Below are 16,623 nucleotides of genomic sequence, written 5' to 3'. Positions count from 1 at the left end.
AAAAACAGAGAATGTAAGAACAAGGAATGAGTCCACCTTAGTGATGGTGGCGTTTTCTCCTTGAGGAACCAAGGATGTCCTTGAGCTCTTCTATGTCTCTTCCTTGTCTTTGTTGCTCCTCCCTCATTATTTTTTGATCTTCACTAATTTCATGAAGGATGATGGAGTGCTCTTGATGTTCCACCCTTAATTGTCCCATGTTGGAACTTAATTCTCCTAGGGAGGTGTTGATTTGCTCCCAAAAATTATGTGGAGGAAAGTGCATCCCTTGAGGTATCTCAGGGATTTCTTGATGGTGAGCTTCCTCATGCGTTTCTTGAGCTCCATGAGTGGGCTCTCTTGTTTGCTCCATCCTTTTCTTAGTGATGGGCTTCTTTTCCTCAATGGGAATGTCTCCTTCTATGAAAGCTCCAGTTGAGTAACATAGATGACAAATAAGATGAGGGAAAGCTAGCCTTGCCAAGGGGGAGAGCTTTTCGGCTATTTTGTAGAGTTTAAGGGAGATGACTTCATGAACTTCTACTTCCTCTCTAATCATGATGCTATGGATCATGATGGCCCAATCCACAGTAACTTCAGAGCGGTTGCTAGTGGGGATGATGGAGTGTTGGATGAACTCCAACCATCCTCTAGCTACAGGCTTAAGGTCCAGTCTTCTCAGTTGAACCAGTTTGCCTTTTGAGTCAATCTTCCATTGAGCTTCTTCCACACATATGTCCATGAGGACTTGGTCCAACCTTTGATCAAAGTTGACCCTTCTAGTGTAGGGGCGTGCATCTCCTTGCATCATAGGCAAGTTGAACGCCAACCTCACATTTTCCAGACTAAAATCTAAGTATTTCCCCCAAACCATTGTAATATAATTCTTTGGATTCGGGTTCTTACTTTGATCATGGTTCTTAGTGATCCATGTGTTGGCATAGAACTCTTGAACCATTAGGATGCCGACTTGTTGGATGGGGTTTGTTAGAACTTCCTAACCTCTTCTTTGGATTTCATGTCGGATCTCCGGATACTCATTTCTCTTGAGCTTGAAAGGGACCTCGGGGATCACCTTCTTCTTGGCCACAACATCATAGAAGTGGTCTTGATGGGCTTTGGAGATGAATCTTTCCATCTCCCATGACTCGGAGGTGGAAGCTTTTGTCTTCCCTTTCCCTTTTCTAGAGGATTCTCCGGTCTTAGGTGCCATAAATGGTAATGGAAAAACAAAAAGCTTATGTTTTTACCACACCAAACTTAGAATATTGCTCGCCCTCGAGCAAGAGAAGAAAGAATAGATGAAGAAGATGAAGAAAATATGGAGGAGAGGAGGGAGAGGTGTATTCGGCCAAGAAGGGGAAGAGAGGGTTGTGTTGTGTGAAAATGAGGAAGAATGGAGGGCTTTATATAGGGAGGGGAGGGGGGGTTTAGTTTCGGCCATATAGGGTGGGTTTGGATGGGAAATTGATTTTGAATTTTGAAGGTAGGTGGAGTTTATGAGGTAGGTTTATGGGGAAGAGTGGATGGATGTGAGTGGTGAAGTAGTGATAGGGAAGAGAGATTGAGGTGATTGGTGAAGAGTTTTAGGGAAGAGTGTTTATTGGGAAGAGAGGATGAACATTGAGAAGAGGGAAAAGAGTGAGTGGAGGTAGGTGGGGATCCTGTGGGGTCCACAGATGTTGAGTTGATCCTGTGGAGTCCACAGATCCTGATGTGTCAAGGAGTTGCATCCCTGCACCCATTAGGCATGTAAAACACCTTTGCATGCAATTCTGGCGTTTAAACGCCGAACTGATGCTTGTTCTGGCATTCAACGCCCAGATGTAACATATTTCTGGCGTTGAACGCCAGTTCTATGCTTGTTTCTGGCGTTCAGCGCCAGCTTTCCTCACTGTGCATTTCTGGCGTCTGAACGCCAGGATACTGCTTGTTTCTGGCGTTCAACGCTAGATCCATGCTCTGTTCTGGCGTTGAACGCCAGCCAGATGCTCCTTACTGGCGTTTAAACGCCAGTAAGATCCTCCTCCAAGGTGTGATTTTTCTTCTGCTATTTTTGATTCTGTTTTTAATTTTTTGATTTATTTTGTGACTCTACATGATCATGAACCTAATAAAACATGAAATAACAATAAAAATAAATTAAAATTAGATAAATAAAAATTGGGTTGTCTCCCAACAAGCGCTTCTTTAATGTCAATAGCTTGACAGTGGGCTCTCATGGAGCCTCACAGATGTTCAGAGCATTGTTGAGACTCCCCAACACCAAACTTAGAGTTTGGATATGGGAGTTCAACACCAAACTTAGAGTTTGGTTGTGGCCTCCCAACACCAAACTTAGAGTTTGACTGTGGGGGCTCTGGTTGACTCTGTTTTGAGAGAAGCTTACTGTGCCTCTTTTCCATGTTTACAGAAGGATGTCCTTGAGTTTTAAACTCAAGGGAGTCCTCATTCAATTGAAGGACTAGTTCACCTCTGTTAACATCAATCACAGCTCTTGCTATGGCTAGGAAGGGTCTTCCAAGGATGATGGATTCATCCTCATCCTTCCCAGTATCTAGGATTATGAAATCAGCAGGGATGTAAAGGCCTTCAACCTTTACTAATATGTCCTCTACTTGTCCATAAGCCTATTTTCTGGAATTGTCTGCCATCTCTAATGAGATTTTAGCAGCTTGTACCTCAAAGACTCTCAGTTTCTCCATTACAGAGAGTGGCATGAGGTTTATTCCTGACCCAAGGTCACATAGAGCCTTCTCAAAGGTCATGGTGCCTATGGTACAAGGTATTAGGAACTTTCCAGGATCCTATTTCTTCAGAGGCAATCTCAGTTGATCCAATGCATTTAGTTCATTGGTGAACAGGGGAGGTTCATCTTCCCAAGTCTCACTACCAAATAAATTAGCATTCAGCTTCATGATTGCACCAAGGAACTTGGCAACTTGCTCTTCAGTAACATCCTCATTCTCTTCAGAAGATGAATACTCATCACAGCTCATGAATGGCATAAGGAGGTTCAATGGAATCTCTATGGTCTCTAGATGAGTCTCAGATTCCTTTGGTTCCTCAGAGGGAAACTTCTTATTGATCACTGGACGTCCCAGGAGGTCTTCCTCACTGGGATTCACGTCCTCCTCCTCTCTTGTAGGTTCGGCCATGATGGTCAATTCAATGGCCTTGCACTCTCCTTTTGGATTCCCTTCTGTATTGCTTGGGAGAGTACTAGAAGGGGTTTCAGTGATCTTCTTACTCAGCTGTCCCACTTGTGCCTCCAAATTTCTAATGGAGGACCTTGTTTCATTCATGAAACTCACAGTGGCCTTAGATAGATCAGAGACTAAGTTTGCTAAATTAGAGGTATTTTATTCAGAGTTCTCTGTCTGTTGCTGAGTGGATGATGGAAAAGGCTTGCTATTGCTAAACCTGTTTCTTCCACCATTATTAAAGCCTTGTTGAGGCTTTTGTTGATCCTTCCATGAGAGATTTGGGTGATTTCTCTATGAGGGATTATAGGTGTTTCCATATGGTTCACCCATGTAATTCACCTCTGCTATTGCAGAGTTTTCTGGATCATAACCTTCTTCTTCAGAAGATGCCTCTTGAGTACTGTTGGATGCAGCTTGCATTCTATTCAGACTCTGAAAAATCATATTGACTTGTTGAGTCAATATTTTATTCTGGGCCAATATGGCATTCAGAGTATCAATTTCAAGAACTCCCTTCTTCTGAGGCGTCCCATTACTCACAGGATTCCTCTCAGAAGTGTACATGAACTGGTTATTAGCAACCATGTCAATGAGTTCTTGAGCTTCTGCAGGCGTTTTCTTTAGGTGAATGGATCCACCTGCAGAAGTATCCAATGACATCTTAGCTAATTCGGACAGACCATCATAGAATATATCCAGGATGGTCCATTCTGAAAGCATGTCAGAAGGACACTTTTTGGTCAGTTGCTTGTATCTTTCCCAAGCTTCATAGAGGGATTCACCTTCCTTCTGTCTGAAGGTTTGAACATCCACTCTAAGCTTACTCAGCTTTTGAGGAGGAAAGAACTTGGCTAAGAAAGCCGTGAGCAGCTTATCCCAAGAGTTCAGGCTATCTTTGGGTTGAGAGTCCAACCACACTCTAGCTCTGTCTCTTACAGCAAACGGGAAAAGCATGAGCCTGTAGACTTCAGGATCTACTCCATTAGTCTTAACAGTATCACAAATATGCAAGAATTCAGTTAAGAACTGAAAAGGATCTTCAGATGGAAGTCCATGAAACTTGCAGTTTTGTTGCATCAAAGAAACTAATTGAGGTTTTAGCTCAAAATTGTTTGCTCCAATGGTAGGGATGGAGATGCTTCTTCCATGTAAATTGGAATTAGGTGCAGTAAAGTCACCATGCATCCTCCTTGCATTATTATTATTTTCGGCTGCCATCTCCTCTTCCTGTTTGAAAATTTCTGTAAGGTTATCTCTGGATTGTTGTATTTTAGCTTCTCTTAGTTTCCTCTTCAGAGTCCTTTCAGGTTCAGGGTCTGCTTCAACAAGAATGTTCTTGTCCTTGCTCTTGCTCATATGAAAAAGAGGGAACAGAAAAATAATAATAATAGGGATCCTTTTTCCAGGTATAAAGGTTCCCCTGTGTGAGTAGAAGAAGAAAAGAATGTAATGTAAAGAAGGGAGAAGAGAAAATTCGAACACAGATGGCAGAGGGGGTTCAAATTTGGGTGAGATGAAGTGTTAGTAGATGAATAAATAAATAGAAGGAGATGAGAGAGAAGGAGGATTTTCGAAAATAAAATTTTGAAAAGGGGTTAATGATTTTCGAAAATTAGGAATGAAATCAAATTAAAATAAAAAATTGAAACAATTAGTTAATTAAAAAGAATTTTTGAAAAAGAGGGAAGGGATTTTCGAAAGTTAGAGAGACAGAGTTAGTTAGGTAGTTTTGAAAAAGATAAGAAACAAACAAGGCAAAGGATTCGGTGGTCCAGGAACCTTTGGACCACTTAGTGATCCAAGTAGAAAACATGTTTTTTAAGATTTTTTAACAACTGCTACATAGTCCTTTAACTAATTTTAATTATAAATTGACCCTATATATTTTATATAATTATAAAAATGATTTTTTATTTTATAAATAATTAATTTATCATAAATCTATCATGTTCATTAACAATCAAATACAAAAACAACAACAATTATATCCTCCATTGATCCCAATCGATTAAAATATTACATTCGATCCGAGACGTTCCTGAGGAGTCATGAAATCGTGTTTCGCTGAAAACCAATCGATTGGACTATCAAACCAATCGATTGAAATTTAACCCAATCGATTGGATTTTAGTTTATCACTAAACAATCGATTGTATATTGCTGGTAAGCATGGTTTTGCATAAATCAATCGATTGGTCATAGTAACCAATCGATTGAACAATGAATTAAATGTGAAATTTATGTAATTCAATCGATTGTTTATGATTTTCAATCGATTAAATTCTTCCAAACAATCGATTGGTCTCAATCTTCACTCGATTGGTTACAACTAAAAATCGATTGAACTTTGCACGTAACTTCTAATTCAATCGATTGGTTTGAAACTTCAATCGATTGGTAAGTGACCTAAATGTGTTTTTTTCAGCTTTCAATCGATTGGTATTGTAATCCAATCGATTGCAATTTCAAAATCGCTATATATTAAACCCAAACCATGCGTATTGAGTTAGAAGTAACGTTTTAAAATATTCGAACCCCCATTTCTGCACCGCTCTCTTCTCTCATCGAACCAGAAAGCTTCATCTTCTTCTCTCTTCTTCTCCAATCTCACCAACATCCACTTCGTCCTACATACGTATTATTAAACCTCAACCAATTCCTTACAAAACCCACCAAATTAATATCCCCAAAATGGCCAGAACTAAGAACACCAAAAGAGCCAAGGTTGAGGGAGAAAGCTCTGCTTCCGCCAGACTGGTTGCTTCATCACATTACATGGCAAGGTGGCTGCCGTCTCAAAGGGCACTGAAAAACTATGTGGAGAAGTTTGAGTCAAGGCCAATTGTTCCTCCCAGGTACATAACAGCCGAGTTCATTCATGGTAGACATTATAACTTGGTCTGGAATGCTTTGCAAACACAGCACTTAATCAATTTTGTACAAACTAGGCTTGATTATTACCCGAACTTGGTTAGGGCTGTTTATAGTACTTTAAATTATGTTGTTCCTGAACCTGATGAAGACGGTGAGGAGGTAATACCGCTGATTGAGTTTGATTTAGGGTCACAGCATTATAGAGTTACTTTGCAAGAACTAGCTGAACAATAGAATTTAGTTTATCATGGGGCAAAATTTACTGGAGGTATTGGGGCAGCTGAGGAATGGGGTGAATATAATAGGATCATTGGTTTGCAGAGTCTATAGTATGAGAATCCACAAATGGATGCTAGAGGTAATATAAGTTGCAGTGGGTTGGGTAATGAGCAGCGTATATTGATGTATTTGTTTTCATACATGTTGATTCCAAGAAAACATAATCATGGAATCTTGTTTAACGAAGATATTTTAGTGCTTTGGGCTATGGTGACTGGAAAGGAGATAAATTGGCCTTATTTTATGGTTCATCATATGCTTGAAATGAAGAAAGGAAAATCAAGTGTTGGTTTAGGATATGCCTGCCATTGGACCAAGATTTTCACCTGGCTTGGAATTGACTTGAGTGAAGAGAAAAGTGTCATCTTGAGTAATGTAGCCAAGATTGATGACAACACTCTAAGACAGATGGAAAGAGATCCGAATGCCCAAGAACCTCAGGTCCAAGGACAACCACAAGACCCTGAGGTGCAAGCACAATCACAGGAACCTCCCCAACCACCCCCTCCTTCGCCAACAATGCGAGATTTGATGGATGAATTGCGAAGCATGAGAGTATATATGGAGGAACAATTTGCTGATATGAGGCAGCGTCAAGACAGGCAAACGGAAGCTATCAATCGTCAAGGAGAAGCAATTGATATTATATACACTAATCTGGGCATCACAAACCCTAGGGGCATCATCCCAAGGCCTGGACCATGAAGAAATTGTTTTATAGCAATATTCTTGTACAAGAATGCCTTGCTTTGATTTTTACAATTCATATATAGAGTTCTTAAAGGTACTAGGTTTGTTTGAATTGTAAGACCTTCTTCGATGATGGAATGAATTTAGCTAACGGTTTTTTAAGTTTATCTATATTCTTAAGATGCAATCAGGTCTTGAAAACAATGTGTTTGTATGGATTCAATCGAGTGTTTTTTTCGTGTAATCGATTGAAGTACACTTAAACACTGTTCCAATCGATTCATTTGTTCTACCAATCGATTCGATTACACTTAGTTACTTCTTCAATCGATTGGTTTTGAATGCAATCGATTGAAGAATGGGTGCAATCAGGTGTTTGTATGGATTCAATCGATTGTTTTCTTAGTGCAATCGATTGAAGTACACCTAAACACTATTTCAATCGATTGTTTTGTTATTTTAATCGATTGGAGTGCACTTAATTACTGTATCAATCGATTGGATTTATATGCAATTGATTGAATTATCATCAATTTCAATTTCAATCGATTGCATATAAAACCAATCGATTGATACTGTAATTAAGTGCACTCCAATCGATTAAAATAACAAAACAATCGATTGGAACAGTGTTTAGGGATACTTCAATTGATTGGTGGGGATTAGTTTTCGCATAACTCAATCGATTGGTCATACGTTCCAATCGATTGAATGATGAATAAAAATTGGATTTTTGTAATTCAATCGATTGTTTAGAATTTTCAATCGATTGAATGCTTCAAAACAACCTGGGTCTCACCAAATTCAATCGATTGCTTTTGTGACTCAATCGATTTAATTTACCCAAACAATATAAATTTGCCAATTTTAATCGATTGTAGTGTGTGTGAATTCAAATTCAATCGATTGAAATGATAATTCAATTGATTGGAACGCGATGTATTACGCCTATGTCAGTCTTGTTTTCGTTTTTAGAAATTATCTTCTTATTCATCTATCTTATCTTTAAAATTCTATCTTCCTTTTTTAAGGTTTTATTTTGATTTAGATACTCTAATCTTATCTTTTCCTTAATATTAACATTATAAATTGGTGAATAATCCATCACCAATTATTCAATCCCACCATTAAAATCGTGTATCATTCTCTTTATAAAAAATTTCATTGTTTTTCTTTCGAACATCCATCCATCTACTGAATATCCAATTTTTTTTATTTTTTATCCGTGTATTTAATATCCACTTTTTGTTCATCGTTAATTGACAATCACCGTTGCAGCAATGCAAAGGTCCAATCAATTTTTTTCATTGTAGTGTTCAGAAAACAATCCATCGTTTTGATTACAAAATCGAGGTAAGTGGATAGAATCTCTAATTTTCCAATTATTCGTTTTGATACTTTATTCGTAAAATTGATTGTGTAATGAAAAAATATTTTTTTTTCTTTTATTAACTGACAAGACATTGAGAATTACTAAAAAGTAAATAGATGTTATTATTTTTTATTACTAATTAGCTAGCAATCAGGGACGGACCTAGAGGGGGCGAGTAGTGGCCTGAACCCCCCAAAATTTTAAGAAATTATACTTATATATAAAATTTGTGTTTAAAAAATAAAAACAAATATTAGGTAATTTAATAGTTTTATATGTATTATTTTTCACTATGTAATAGATTTATGTCTTAATTGTTAATTCACTAATATTTTTACCTAACTAATTTAATATCATACCCTCAAGTCTTTGTACCTTTCAAATTAGTTTTTATATAATAATTTCTATATTTATTTTTTTAAAAAATCATTTGTTTTTTTATATTAATATATTTAACATTCATATTTTTATATTAATAATAACTTAAGTAGTTATGTTTTGGTAATCACATTATGTACTGTAGATATTATTTTCTTTAGAAAAATATTAATTCTTCTTCTAAATTTACATTGGTAAAAAAAATTTATAAAGATATCGTATATCTTGTATTCTACAATGGTACCGTGTCTTTCAATTAATTAATAATTTATAATTTATTTTCAAATTTTTTTAAAACTTTTGAAAGAATGAATTTTAATTAATAAGATATGGGATCATTTTTAGCAAATCCCGTTATAAATTATATGGTATTTTATAAATTTGTAATGTACAATTGTTAAAGTTATATTTTATTTATGTAATTATCATATTAAAAATAAAATTATTGGAAAAGATTATAATTATATGTATCTTAATAAATCTATTAAAAAACTAATTCCAATAACTCTATGTTAATTATTTTTATAGATTAAAAAAAATTATCTAAAAATTAGCACCTCAATATTAAAATCTCTGGATCCGTCCCTGATAGCAATATACGAATCTATCTATTTTATGTAATGTTATAAGATGGAGTGTATTGATTTTTTTTTCATTGGACATTTTAAGATGTCAGGTATATTTACGGACACTGAGATGAATGAGCAATACCTGGAGGACGATGACTTTAACCAACAAGAAGAGCTAGTAAGTGACCAAGATATGATGGATGAACAGAATGAATTCGAACAAGATTTCAGAGATGAATTTACCGAGGGAGCGTTTTTTTCTGAATCTGATATGTCAGATTATATCGTTGAAGCCGCTTATGCGGTTGACTCCGTGCAAGACATTACATCTTTGAAATTTAGTGAGAATTTTGCGGAGGAAATTGGCAAATACCACTTTTCTACTTTGCAGCTTGCATTTGATTTTTATATGAAGTACTCAAAGTCGAAGGGCTTTAGTGCAAGGAAGAGCAAGACCTTCAAGAATAGTAGTGGCGAGATTTACAGATAAATGTTTGTATGCCATAGGCAAGGATTCAGGATGGAGAAATATTACACGATGGAAAAAAGGAAGAAGGAGCCTAGATTGGAAACAAGAACTGGATGTGAAGCCCGAATGGATGTTAAATTTGTACCAGAAAGTGGAAGGTGGCATATCTTTTATTTCTCTGACGAACACAACCATGATCTATTGGATACACAATTCAGTGCTATGTTGCTTGCCCACAGAAAAATGTCAGAGGCAGATAGTATGCAAATGATGAACATGCTAAAGTCAGGGATTAGCACCTCACATATTTTTAGTCTTCTAGCTAGTCAAGCAGGCGGGTACGAATTTGTTGGCTATGGTCCCAGAGATATGTACAATGAGACTGCTCGGCAAAGGCGTCAAATTTCTGGTGATGCAGCACGAGTGTTGAAGAAGTTGGAAGATATGCGGTTGAAGGATCCACAATTATATTTCAAGGCATGTCACGATTCAAGAGGTTTGTTACGTAATTTGTTCTGGTCTGATGGGATTAGCCAACTAGACTACCGACTCTTCGGGGATGTTATTGCTTTTGATGCTACGTACAAGAAGAACAAGTATAGTTGTCCATTAGTAATATTCAGCGGGGTTAACTACCACAACCAAACAATTGTTTTTGCTGCTGCGTTAATTGCAGACGAAACTACTGATACATATATTTGGCTCCTGCGTTAGCTCATGTTTGCAATGAGGGGCAAGACCCCGACCTCAATCATAACTGATGAGGCCATGGCAATTAGGAATGCAGTGAGAGATGTATTTCCCAAAGTCAGACATAGATTATGTGCTTGGCACCTTATTAGAAATGCAACTAGCAATGTTGGAAGTCCATCGTTTACATCTAAATTTAGAAAAATCATGACAGGAGACTACGAGATTCCCGTGTTTAAGCGTAAGTGGGTTCAGCTTATTGAAGAATTTGGCATTGAGGATAAGCCGTGGGTGATCAACATGTACGAAGAGAAGCATATGTGGGCTACTGCATATCTAAGAGGAAAATTCTTTGCTGGCTTTAGAACTACATCAAGATGTGAAGGTTTACACTCAGTTGTGGGAAGGTATGTGGGGTCGCGGTATGATTTGACAAGTTTTGTAGAGAATTTTCAAAGGTGTGTAGCACACATGCGCTTTAACGAATTTAATGCTGATTATGAATCTACACGTGGGGTGGCCGTCATGCAAACTTGTATAGAGCTGCTAGAGAGATATGCTGCTGAGTTATACACTCATGAGATATTTCTTTTCTTTCGGCCATTTCTCTCCAGAGCTGGATCAATGCGGGTTCTGAACATAGATAATACCGATGATTGCATAAAGTACATTGTGTGTAAGCATGGGAGGCCCGATTTTACGTGGACCGTTGATTTTTGTCAAGAAAAATTGATCTTCATGTGTACCTGTTTACGAATGGAGTCATTTGGTATTCCCTGCGAACATATTGTGAAAGTTCTGGTTGACAGAGACATCCGTGAGATTCTCCGGTCATTGGTATTGGATAGATGGACAAAAAAGGTTAAATCAACACTCAATGATCCAAGTGGGTTCAGCAGGGATGCTATTGTTATTAGTCGTCAAAGTGCTTTAGTGGAATTTTCTAAACAACTGGCTGCTGTTGCTGCTAAAGTACCAGAGAGATATGAAGAGACACGTGATTTAATTATGGGATTGTACTCATCTTACAAGGCTGCAGACGAAGGAGATAATCAACCTCACTCAGGTGTAGCTAGAAGTAGCAATCCGTATGTGCATCCAACCACTGGAGGCTCAGGACAATCATCTAAGAAGAAGAAGCAGCAACGTTGTAGTGTTTGTCAAATGGAAGGACATAAGAAGACAACATGTCCTTGGCAAAAGGACATTGACAACAACGTTATAGACAAAGAAGCAATCGGTTCGGACGATGGCGACATGTGTACCAAAGCAACCGCTGAGTTAGATAGTGATAGTTAGCAACCTCCATAAACTTTAATGTTTTTGGGAAGAAAATCAGTTCCGTATTTGTATCTTTTCTTTTTCACTATATTAATGAGATTTTATACATTCTTCTAATAGTTGTGCTTATGCTTTCTAGGTGTAATGAGATTTTATTAATATTTTTTGTCTATTTAGAATTACCGTAATTAGTATTCAATTGTTGTTTAGTGCTGCCGTGCTGGCTACTTATATATATATTAATTATTTGATGACTCATAATCAAAGTTCTGAAAATTGGACCGGACTGACCAGTCGAACCGGTTCAACCGGGAACCAGCAATGTAAGCGGTCCAATCCTTCATTTATAACCGTTCGAAACAAAACCGCTGAAAAACCACCAAACCGGCCGAGAACCGGTTGGTTGGACCGGACCGGTGATGAGCGGATAATTTATACGCTTTTTGGCATTGTTTTTAGTATGTTTTTAGTAGAATCTAGTTACTTTTAGGGATGTTTTCATTAGTTTTTATGTTAAATTCATATTTCTGGACTTTACTATGAGTTTGTGTATTTTTCTGTGATTTCAGGTGTTTTCTGGCTGAAATTGAGGGACTTGAGCAAAAATCAGATTCAGAGGTTGAAGAAGGACTGCTGATGCTGTTGGATTCTAACCTCCCTGTACTCAAAATGAATTTTCTGGAGCTATAGAACTCAAAATGGCGCGCTTCCAATTGAATTAGAAAGTAGACATCCAGGGCTTTCCATCAATATATAATAGTCCATACTTTTCTCAAGTTTAGATAACGCAAACTGGCGTTCAACGCCAGCTCTCTGCCCAATTCTGGCGTCCAGCGCCAGAAACAAGTTGCAAAGTGGAGTTCAACGCCCAAACTGGCACAAAAGCTGGCGTTCAACTCCAAGGATGACCTCTCCACGTGTAGACTTCAAGCTCAGCCCAAGCACACACCAAGTGGGCCCCGGAAGTGGATTTATGCATCAATTACTTACTTCTGTAAACCTTAGTAGCTAGTTTATTATAAATAGAACCTTTTACTATTGTATTAGACATCCTAGATTGTATTTTTGATCCTGTGATCAAGTCTTGGTTACTCCGGTTCCCCTCTGGGGCCGAGACCAATGAACTCCATTATCACTTATGTATTTTCAACGGTAGAGTTTCTACACTCCATAGATTAAGGTGTGGAGCTCTGCTGTTCCTCAAAGATTAATGCAAAGTACTACTATTTTCTATTCAATTCATCTTATTTCGCTTCTAAGATATTCATTCGCACTTCAACCTGAATGTGATGAACGTGACAATCATCATCATTCCCTATGAACGCGTGCCTGACAACCACTTCCGTTCTACATTATATTGAATGAGTATCTCTTAGATCTCTTAATCAGAATCTTCGTGGTATAAGCTAGATTGATGGCGGCATTCATGAGAGTCCGGAAAGTCTAAACCTTGTCCGTGGTATTCCGAGTAGGACTCTGGGATTGAATGACTGTGACGAACTCCAAACTCGCGAGTGCTGGGCGTAGTGACAGACGCAAAAGGATAGTAAATTCTATTCCAGTATGATCGAGAACCTCCAAGATGATTAGCCATGCAGTGACAGCGCATCGGACCATTTTCCCAGAGAGGAATAGGATGCAACCAACGACAAGGGTGATGCCTCCAGACGATTAGCCGTGCTGTGACAGAGCATTTGGACCATTTTCCCGAGAGGATTGAAAGTAGCCATTGGCACCGGTGACATCCTTACATAAAGCCAGCCATAGAAAGGAGTAAGACGGATTGGATGAAGACAGCAGGAAAGTAGAGGTTCAGAGGAATGAATGCATCTCCATACGCTTATCTGAAATTCTCACCAATGATTTACATAAGTATTTCTATCCTTATTTTAGTATTAATTTCGAAAACTCCATAACTATTTTATATCCGCCTGACTGAGATTTACAAGGTGACCATAGCTTGCTTCATACCAACAATCTCCGTGGGATTCGACCCTTACTCACGTAAGGTATTACTTGGACGACCTAGTGCACTTGCTAGTTAGTTATGCGAAGTTGTGAAGATATGTAATAATTCACAACCTGAGTAACAATTTTGCATACCAAGTTTTTGGCGCCGTTGCCGGGGATTGTTCGAGTTTGAACAACTGACGGTTCATCCTGTTGCTCAGATTAGGTAATTTTCTTCTTATTTTGTTTTCAAAAAGTTTTCAAAAATATTTCAAAAATTTTCCTTTTGTTTTCAAAAATTTTTCTAAAAAAAAAAATTTAAATAAAAATGTTTTCAAAAATATTTTTTTTCTTCAGAATTTTTAAGAATGAATTCTAGTGTTTCATGAAGCATGTTGAAGCCTGGCTGGCTGTAAAGCCATATCTAATTCCTCTGTAGGGCATGTTAGGCTTGTCATGTCTGAGTTACATACTAAAGCTTGGCTGGCTATTAAGCCATGCCTGACCCTTTGATTGGAGCTTTAGACTAAAGAGCATAAGATTCCTGGAATTCATATTAAAAATTTTGGAATCCTTATTTTTCTTTTTCAAATAATTTTCAAAAAAATTAAAAGAAAATACAAAAAAAATCATAAAAGTATAAAAATCAAAAAAATATTTTGTGTTTCTTGTTTGAGTCTTGAGTCATGTTATAAGTTTGGTGTCAATTGCATGTTCATCTTGCATTTTTCAAAAAAATTCATGCATTCATAGTGTTCTTCATGATCTTCAAGTTGTTCTTGGTAAGTCTTCTTATTTTATCTTTGCATTTGCATGTTTTGTGTCTTTTCTTATTTTTCATATGCATTCTTGAATTCTTTATGTCTAAGCATTAAAGAATTCTAAGTTTGGTGTCTTGCATGTTTTCTTTGCATTAAAAATTTTTCAAAAATGTGTTCTTGATGTTCATCATGATCTTCATAGTGTTCTTGGTGTTCATCTTGACATTCATAGCATTCTTGCATGCATTCATTGTTTTGATCCATAACTTTCATGCATTACATCATTTTTCTTGTTTTTCTCTCTCATCATAAAAATTAAAAAATCAAAAAAATATCTTTCCCTTTTTCTCTCTTAAAATTTCGAAAATTAGATTTGACTTTTTCAAAAATTTTTAAAATCTAGTTGTTTTTATGAGTCAAATCAAATTTTCAATTTAAAAAAAAATCTTATCTTTTTCAAAATCTTTTTCAAAAATCAAATCTTTTTTTTATTTTTTAGTTATTTTCGAAAATTTCAAAAATATTTTTCAAAAATCTTTTTCTTAATTTTACATCATATTTTCGAAAATAACATCATCAATTAATGTTTTGATTCAAAAATTTCAAGTTTGTTACTTACTTGTTAAGAAAGATTCAAACTTTAACTTCTAGAATCATATCTTGTGATTTCTTGTGAATCAAGTCATTAATTGAGATTTTAAAAATCAAATCTTTTTCAAAAACTAATTTCTATCATATCTTTTCAAAAATATCTTCTTATCTTACCTTTTTCAAAAAAGTGATTGCAAATTATCTTTTCTAACTTCCTAACTTCTTATCTTTTCAAAATTTGTTTCAACTAACTAACTAACTTTTTGTTTGTTTCTTACCTTTTTCAAAACTACCTAACTAACTCTCTCTCTCTAATTTTCGAAAAAATCTTCCCTCTTTTTCAAAATTTCTTTTTAATTAGACTAATTATTTTATTTTTTTATTTGAATTTTCGAAAAACTACTAACCTTTTTCAAAAACTATTTTCGAAAATCACTAACTCTTTTTCAAAAATTATTTTCGAAAATTCTCTCATCCTCTCATCCCCTTCTATGTATGTATTCATCTACTAACACTTCTCTTCATCTCACATCTCTGCTCCTATCATCACCTTTGTGTTTGGATTCTTCATTCTTCTTCACCCCTATTCCTTTTCTTCTTCTACTAACAATAAAGAACCTCTTTACTGTGACATAGAGGATTCCTCTTCTTTCCTTTTTCTCTTCTCTTTCTTATGAGCAGGGACAAAGAAAAAAGCATTCTTGTTGAAGCTGATCCAGAACCTGAAAGGACTCTGAAGAGAAAACTAAGATAAGCTAAATTTCAACAATCCAGAGACAACCTTATTGAAAATTTCGAACAAGTAAAGGAGATGGCAGCCGAACCCAACAATAATAATGCAAGGAGAATGCTTGGTGACTTTACTGCACCTAATTCCAATTTACATGGAAGAAGCATCTCCATTCCTACCATTGGAGCAAACAATTTTGAGCTGAAACCTTAGCTAGTTTCTCTGATGCAGCAGAACTGCAAGTTTCATGGACTTCCATCTGAAGATCCTTTTCAGTTCTTAACTGAATTCTTGCAGATCTGTGATACTGTTAAGACTAATGGAGTAGATCCTGAAGTCTACAAGCTCATGCTTTTCCCTTTTGCTGTAAAAGACAGAGCTAGAATATGGTTGGACTCTCAACCCAAAGATAGCCTGAACTCTTGGGATAAGCTGGTCACGGCTTTCTTAGCCAAGTTCTTTCCTCCTCAAAAGCTGAGCAAGCTTAGAGTGGATGTTCAAACCTTCAGACAAAAAGATGGTGAATCCCTCTATGAAGCTTGGGAAAGATACAAACAGTTGACCAAAAAGTGTCCTTCTGACATGCTTTCAGAATGGACCATCCTGGATATATTCTATGATGGTTTATCTGAGCTATCAAAGATGTCATTGGACACTTCTGCAGGTGGATCCATTCACCTAAAGAAAACGCCTGCAGAAGCTCAAGAACTCATTGACATGGTTGCTAATAACCAGTTCATGTACACTTCTGAGAGGAATCCTGTGAGTAATGGGACGCCTATGAAGAAGGGAGTTCTTGAAATT

General features: G+C 36.8%; 2 protein-coding genes and 2 non-coding genes across 4 annotated transcripts; 3 read left to right on the top strand and 1 right to left on the bottom strand.

Annotated features, from left to right (window-relative positions):
• The first annotated feature begins 3,899 nt into the window (after nucleotides 1-3,899).
• Nucleotides 3,900-4,007, top strand: LOC148581499 (small nucleolar RNA R71). Its single transcript, XR_015896747.1, has one exon. It is a non-coding gene; the product is annotated as a small nucleolar RNA R71 (small nucleolar RNA).
• Nucleotides 4,008-9,885: 5,878 nt separating this feature from the next.
• On the top strand, nucleotides 9,886-10,530 carry LOC107620962 (protein FAR1-RELATED SEQUENCE 5-like). Its single transcript, XM_016323034.1, has one exon. It carries the CDS (start codon nucleotides 9,886-9,888, stop codon nucleotides 10,528-10,530), a length of 645 nt encoding a protein of 214 aa, XP_016178520.1.
• A 12-nt stretch (nucleotides 10,531-10,542) lies between these two features.
• On the top strand, nucleotides 10,543-11,805 carry LOC107620963 (protein FAR1-RELATED SEQUENCE 5-like). Its single transcript, XM_016323035.2, has one exon. It carries the CDS (start codon nucleotides 10,543-10,545, stop codon nucleotides 11,803-11,805), a length of 1,263 nt encoding a protein of 420 aa, XP_016178521.2.
• Nucleotides 11,806-16,299: 4,494 nt separating this feature from the next.
• LOC148581498 (small nucleolar RNA R71) lies at nucleotides 16,300-16,407 on the bottom strand. Its single transcript, XR_015896154.1, has one exon. It is a non-coding gene; the product is annotated as a small nucleolar RNA R71 (small nucleolar RNA).
• Nucleotides 16,408-16,623: the final 216 nt, after the last annotated feature.

Source organism: Arachis ipaensis, chromosome B10, assembly GCF_059453495.1.
Source record: "Arachis ipaensis isolate K30076 ecotype BB chromosome B10, ASM5945349v1, whole genome shotgun sequence".
Lineage (NCBI taxonomy): Eukaryota > Viridiplantae > Streptophyta > Magnoliopsida > Fabales > Fabaceae > Arachis > Arachis ipaensis.
This window is presented reverse-complemented; position numbering and strand designations above follow the sequence as displayed.